At 28.5% G+C, this 7,402-nt stretch overlaps 1 protein-coding gene across 1 annotated transcript; it reads right to left on the bottom strand.

The window, feature by feature from the left end:
- Window positions 1–4,917: 4,917 nt before the first annotated feature.
- LOC106305098 (zinc finger protein STAMENLESS 1) lies at window positions 4,918–5,778 on the bottom strand. Its single transcript, XM_013741475.1, has one exon. The coding sequence runs from the start codon at window positions 5,515–5,517 to the stop codon at window positions 5,110–5,112; it is 408 nt and encodes a 135-aa protein (XP_013596929.1). The 5' UTR covers window positions 5,518–5,778; the 3' UTR covers window positions 4,918–5,109.
- Between the last annotated feature and the right edge of the window lie 1,624 nt (window positions 5,779–7,402).

The following is a 7,402-nucleotide window of genomic DNA, read 5'->3' as shown; positions in this document are numbered from 1 at the left end:
TATAAACTATTTTTAGACAATTAAACATATATCATTTTATGCTACTTAATTATTTTATGTAATCATCTAAGAAAATATATAGATATATAAAAATATTTTTATTACTTTGAATTTTTTTGTATTTTTTAAAATTATGTTTTAAAAGAAATAATATTTCTTTTTCTAATATCAAGATTATCTGTGTAAATTGTTTTTAATGAAATCACATTATATAGAAATTTATAATTTTAATCTAAGAAAATATAGATATAAAGAAAGTATTTTCTTATTCAAAATTATATTTTATGTTATTTTTAAATATTTTTAAAATGAAATATTACTATTTTGTGAACTTTCCCTTTTTATTAAATCATTTATATATACATACATTTTTCGTTTTTCAATTCTTTTTTTTAAACTTTATAGAAAATTTCCTTTTTTTATTATATGTGTATATTTTTCGGAAATTGTTTAAAAGGAAACTAAATAAAAAATAAATAATAGTATTTAAAATGTAAATTAATTTATTAAGGGTATCAATGTAATCAAACTTCGTGAGAGTTAACGTGAGAGCGACATATAAGAAACTGACTTCTCAAATAATATTTTCAAAAATGTATCAGCTACTTACATGCGTAAGTAGATGATACATTTTTGAAAGCTCAAGAACACATATCAATATTTACAATAATTAAATTATTTTATACATACTAAATAACTTTATGCCTTTGATTTATTGAATGGAAACTAAAATTTATTTTAAATAATCTTAAAAATGAGAATTCATATTTTCTTTGGTATTTTGATTATGGTTCTATTAAGTTCCACAAATATTAAAACATAAAATTTAAAAACAAATTTAATATTAAGAAAAAAAAGAACTTTAATAATGATAAAATTTAATATATGTACCTCATTAAACTATTTTGTAACTATTTGATCAAACCATGTTTATTTTTTAAAAAAAAATTAGTTTTTTTAATTTCTCTTAAAAATAAGTAGTAAAAAAATTTGATTTTATTTAAAAATAATATTATATAACTAAGATATAATTTATCAATATTTGTTTGCTGTAATTGAAAGATATTATAGTCAACTAAATATATGAAAAATAAATAAAACATTTCAATATTACTAATTATAAACTATTTTTAGACAATTAAACATATATCATTTTATGCTACTTAATTATTTTATGTAATCATCTAAGAAAATATATAGATATATAAAAATATTTTTATTACTTTGAATTTTTTTGTATTGTTTAAAATTATGTTTTAATTAATTATTTTATGTAATCATCTAGGAAAATATATAGATATATAAAAATATTTTTATTACTTTGAATTTTTTTGTATTGTTTAAAATTATGTTTTAATTAATTATTTTATGTAATCATCTAGGAAAATATATAGATATATAAAAATATTTTTATTACTTTGAATTTTTTTGTATTGTTTAAAATTATGTTTTAATTAATTATTTTATGTAATCATCTAGGAAAATATATAGATATATAAAAATATTTTTATTAATTTGAATTTTTTTTTGTATTGTTTAAAATTATGTTTTAATTAATTATTTTATGTAATCATCTAGGAAAATATATAGATATATAAAAATATTTTTATTAATTTGAATTTTTTTTTGTATTGTTTAAAATTATGTTTTAATTAATTATTTTATGTAATCATCTAGGAAAATATATAGATATATAAAAATATTTTTATTAATTTGAATTTTTTTTTGTATTGTTTAAAATTATGTTTTAAAAGAAATAATATTTATTTTTATAATATCAAGATTATCTGTGTGAATTGTTTTTAATGAAATCACATTATATAGAAATTTATAATTTTCATCTAAGAAAATATAGATATAAAGAAAGTATTTTATTATTTCAAAATTATATTTTATGTTATTTTTAAATAATTTGAAAATGTAATATTACTATTCTGTGAACTTTTCTTTTTTTATTAAATCATATTATATATACATGTATTTTCGTTTTTCAATTTTTTTTTTAACTTTATAGAAAATTTCCTTTTTTATTATATGTATATATTTTCCGGAAATTTTTTAAAAGGAAGCTAAATAAAAAAATAAGTAATAGCATTTAAAATGTAAATTAATTTATTAAGGGTATCAGTGAGCGACACATAGGAAACTGACTTCTCAAATAATATTATAGAGATAAGTGTTTATAATTGGTTTATATAGGTTTATAAATTGGTGTTGCACAAAAAAAAAGGTTTATAAATTGGTGTTGCACAAAAAAAAAGTTTTATAAATTGGCTTAAAACAAAATGATACTTTATAGAAATATAGCAAACATATTTTCTAAAATAGTTTATAAAGATTTGTAAGTTGTTTGAAGGATTTACAAATTAGGTTATAAGAGTTTATAAATTATATTTTTATTACTAAGAGTTTGTTTTTTTTTTAACACCAAACATTTTATTAGAAAGCAGCCCAAACCAAGAAAACTAGTTGGTGGGAGCCAAGTTCAAAGATGATTTAGCAAGTGAATCAGCTAAAGAGTCCATGATTCTCGATACAAAACTAAAATAAATACATTCAAAGGAGAGATAGAATCTCGATGTCCCAAGTGATTCCGTAGATATGGTTTATAAGTTGATGATGACGCATAAGGTTTATAAGTTGATTTATAAATGCTTATAACCTGATTTATGAGGTTTGTAAGTTGATTTCTAAAGTATAAAACCTTATAAATTTATGTACCATCATTTATGAACTTTAAACATATTTATAAAATCTTATAAAACTGTTTAGTTTATAAAATCATCTAAAACCATTGCACACTTTACCGAACATTATAATTGTATTTATATAATCATTTGTAAGAGTTTAGAAAGACCCTAGGTGGAATTTATAAGAATTTATAAATCATTTATAGAGGATTACAATAATATTTATATAAACTTATAAAACATGTTTAAATATAAATTTATAGAAACTTATAAAACTGATTTAATAAAATTGTTTATAAGGCTTACAAATAATTGATAAAATTGTATAAAATCTAGAAACTTATAAAGTCTTATAGAATGTTGATAGAATTTATGAAATAGATTTAAAAACTCTTATACATGTATAAAAAATCATTTTATAAGGATTTATAAATTATTCATAACAGTTTAAAAGTCATTTATAAGTGTTTATAAATAATTTATTAGGGTTTATAAACCATTTATAAGGTATATACATTTATAAGAGTTAATATATTATTTATAAAGGTTAATAAATCATTTTGCAAGAGTTTTAAATAATTGATAAAGGTTTATAAAATCATGTGTGAAGGTTTATAAAATCATTTATAAAACTTTATAAATCTTCAAAACATCTTTGGAAGATTTACAAGTATTCTTTTATAGAATTTTAAAATTTAAAGAGTTTATAAAATTAGGCATTAAAATTCCCAAGTTGTTTTGGTGTGACGCATAACTTTATATTTACTTGTCTCCTACATCATTGTTCACACTAATTTCATTTAGAATACTTGCAACTTTGCAAGCATAAAACCAAATTCATCTTCACCGACATGTATACATTCACATAGCCTCAAGAAAAAAACACAGTTTTTAATATCAAAACGTGAAACACAGGTTTGGTCTCACCTTCCCAATGAAAGCTAATGAACCACCAACACGAGTGATACCTCACCAACACGAGTGATACCTATAGCTACATCTGCAAGTGAACCCCATGTAGCCTTTTTGAAAGCTGGTGATTGGGCCAATGATAGTCTGCATGTTGTTGGTACAAAATGGATCAGCATTTCTCCAAAACAGACAAAAGAGGAGACTCTTGCGACGGGCCATCACATTTATAAAATCGTTAAGTATTTTTCACATTTCTATATTTTTGTGAGATTTATAAGTATTTATAAAATAATTTATAATGATTTATAAAATTATTTAGTGTTTGTAAGACTATTTAACAAATTTTCTTTTCTTGATGCTTAATTTCATAAGAAGCGTATATGTTACCATCCTTCTTCACCTCTTCTACACCAGAGAAGTCTCTCTTTTAACATAAGCGCTGATAATGGTGTTGAGTGTAAGCTTCAGGTTTGATGATTCCTTTACAAGAGAACTATTTTACCATTAAAAAAAAACTATTTTACCAGCTTCCGAGTCTTCTCAAATTCACCTATTGTGCATAATCCTTCGACATTCAATCCATTCCTCACCACTTAATCGGAAATCCTTAGACGTTCTATGAACATTCCGGTATGACAAAAACAATGGCACATGTCATCCAATCTCGTCGGATTTGATCACACTAGAGCAATTGGAAGTTCCTGGAATTGAAATTGGAGAGTTCATGGGAAAAATAGATTAGGTATATGTTCAATTAATTAGGGGTATAATAATCTTTTTACTATTAAAAATTAAAGGTAATGCAGTTAAAGTAAACATACAAAAATGGTACTAAGAAAGTGATAGTGTAGAAGATTTTCCTAATTTAATTTTAGATGTAATATAGAATTTATTGGAAAACAGATTTTTATTGCGATTTACCATGTAGGTCTATGCTAAACAAGAAGTTAATTCCACCCAAAAACTAAGAGGATGGTGAATTGGCACATATATTTTTATTGGAAAAATGAATATATTTTTTGAAGGGGTTTGGGCCAATAAGAGATTTTCAGTAAAAAGAACATTTTCAATTTTCCCAATTTATTTGTTCTTTTCGTTTTTTCTGTCTTTTATATTTAAGTATTATCCTCTCGCAAAAGCATAACCTAGATTGGCTTTAGTTACTTTAATCCAATAGCAAGTTATATTGTTCAATGATTTTGTTGTGAGATAGATCTGATTTTTTCAAGGAAAATAATATTTGTGACATACAAGTAAAGATTTAACATGTATATATATATATATATATCATCGCTATAGCCAATATATATATATATCTCAGTGATCGATCACAAAATATGCATAATTAAATATCCACCTAAACATACATTACATTAACATATAATAAACTCCTCATATGCGGCCCTATATTACAATACACATATCAACCCTCAAGAAACATACAATAAACACCCAAAAAACGTATTATACAAATATAGATGTAGTGGTTGATGATCTCATATATAACTCATAAGCCAAGACGTAGCTCCAAATCGATTTCATCTCCTTCAACGACGACGTTTTCTCTCCTTGTAACCATCGATCCAACTCGTAAGCTCAAGTTTGTGGTCGTCCTCAAGACGACGGAGTCTACTTGCTCATAGCCTCCACGATCGGAAGATGCCACGTGGAAACATCTTCGAGAACCGGAGAGTGCTGAATCATCGTCGTTTTGCAGCTTGGCCGCCTTGTTGAGACGGTCACGTCGATGGATGTTCATGTGACCACCTAAAGCTTGTGCGTTCGTGAAACCTCTTTTGCAGAAAGTGCACTCATACATTCGTCTCGTCACGGTGGAGACCGACGAAGAAGAACGATGGTGAAGAACGGCTCCGGTTTCTGATGAAGTGGGCGACGGTGATCTCTCACACTCCATACTTGGTATATGTTACTTATATATTCGAGAGATATTTCTGAAGAAAATGTTGAAACCCTAAAGATAGGATCCTGAGAGATGTTTAAAGATGGAAGGGTATATATCCAAATGTGTTAAGTGAATAGAAAGATGTTTTTAATATGGAGTTAATTATACTTTTGGTATTGTGTTTATATGTTTGTTAGACATGATTTGGCTTTTCCTATCGTGGTGGTATATTATTAATAGATCGTGTACATATGTAATGTATCTATCGAGTGTCGACAGTATCAATATTAATATATTATCACCGTATATGGTGGATTTTGTTTTGTTCTCATGTAATACTATTATCGTACTACGTAGCATATGTTTAATTATTAACTTGCCAATGATAGCAAGTTTATATAGCTAGTATCTTATCATATCATATTTAAAAAGGTATTGCTCCAAAAAAAAAATAGATTTCTATATACAACTCGTTTGTATGCAGATCAGAGCTAGGAGTTTACCGCTCAAATTGTTGTAACAATTGTGAGCAGAGACAGATGCGGAAACAGATGAATAAAAGCGATGTAACTACGACACAAAGATTTAATGTGGTTCACTCCTAGAGCTATGTCCATGGGCAAAGAGATATCTTATTATTGGAGGCGATATTGAGTTTACAGAGTGCAAGTTCAGGGTTACTTCGAATACAAGATATATATAGTAACATCTCGCATCTAAAACCCTAAACTAAACAGACTCATGGGCCTAAGCCCACGATCAGATATAACATCTATAATAACTTGATGCAACGCTCTTGATGCAACCGAATCGGTACGATGTACGTGATGTAACATCCATCGCCTAGATGTAACATCCAGATTCAAGGCATATCAACAACTCTCCACCTTGACTTGAATCCTCTCAATAACAGATGTACCAGATGCACCTTCAAGTGCCAAATGTACCAGATGCGCTTCTCTGCGCTAGATGTACCATCGCTCTCTTTGCCTCAGATGTCCCTTCGGACCAGATGTGCTGCTTAGACGAACCGGACGCCATTTAACGGCCAGATGCTCAACTAGAGCCAGACGTTCGTTATCAGCCAGATGTCCCAATAGACCAGACGTCCTTACGGACCAGACGTCCTTACGGACCAGATGCCCCGACGGGCCAGATGCCCCGACGGGCCAAATGTCCTTGCGGACCAGATGCCCCTTCGGGCCTTATGCCCCTTAGGGCCATCCTAAAAGTTTGAGATGTTTAGCAAGTCTAAGCAATGCTTAAACTTGCTGTGAGGAACCGGCTTTGTGAACATGTCAGCAGGATTATATGCAGTTCCTACGTTCTTCACTTCAATTCGCTTCTCATCTCTCAAGAAGTGATACCTCACATCAATATGTTTCGTTCTCTCATGATGAACCTGATCCTTGGCTAAGCATATAGCGCTCAAACTGTCACAATACACAGTAGCCTGATCTTGATGCAAACCGAGATCATTAACCAATCCTCTAAGCCATATTCCTTCCTTCGCAGCTTCTGTCAGCGCCATATACTCTGCCTCACTAGTAGACAATGTCACTGTAGACTGTAAAGTCGCCTTACAGCTAACCACAGAGCCGCCCAAGGTGAACACATAACCGTTCATAGATCTTCTGCTGCCACATCTCCAGCATAATCAGAATCAGAATAGTCTGTTACCAATCGCGGATTACCGCATCCATAGATGAGACCAACATCAGATATACCCTTCGGATACCGGAAAATCCGCTTCACAGCTGCCTAATGCTCCTTCCCAGGTTGTCCCATAAACCTGCTAACCACACTGACTGCATGTGCCCGATCTGGTCTTGTGCAGACCATTGCATACATCAAGCTTCCTACAGCGCTAGCATAAGGAACTCGAGACATATACTCT

The sequence above is a fragment of the Brassica oleracea genome, chromosome C7 (assembly GCF_000695525.1).
Source record: "Brassica oleracea var. oleracea cultivar TO1000 chromosome C7, BOL, whole genome shotgun sequence".
Lineage (NCBI taxonomy): Eukaryota > Viridiplantae > Streptophyta > Magnoliopsida > Brassicales > Brassicaceae > Brassica > Brassica oleracea.
The sequence above is the reverse complement of the archived record's forward strand: the minus strand, read 5'-3'. Positions and strand labels throughout refer to the sequence as shown.

What these genes read in the sequence shown, in the direction of transcription:
- LOC106305098 (XM_013741475.1), bottom strand. Translation starts at nt 5,517, where the DNA reads ATGGAGTGTGAGAGATCACCGTCGCCCACTTCATCAGAAACCGGAGCC.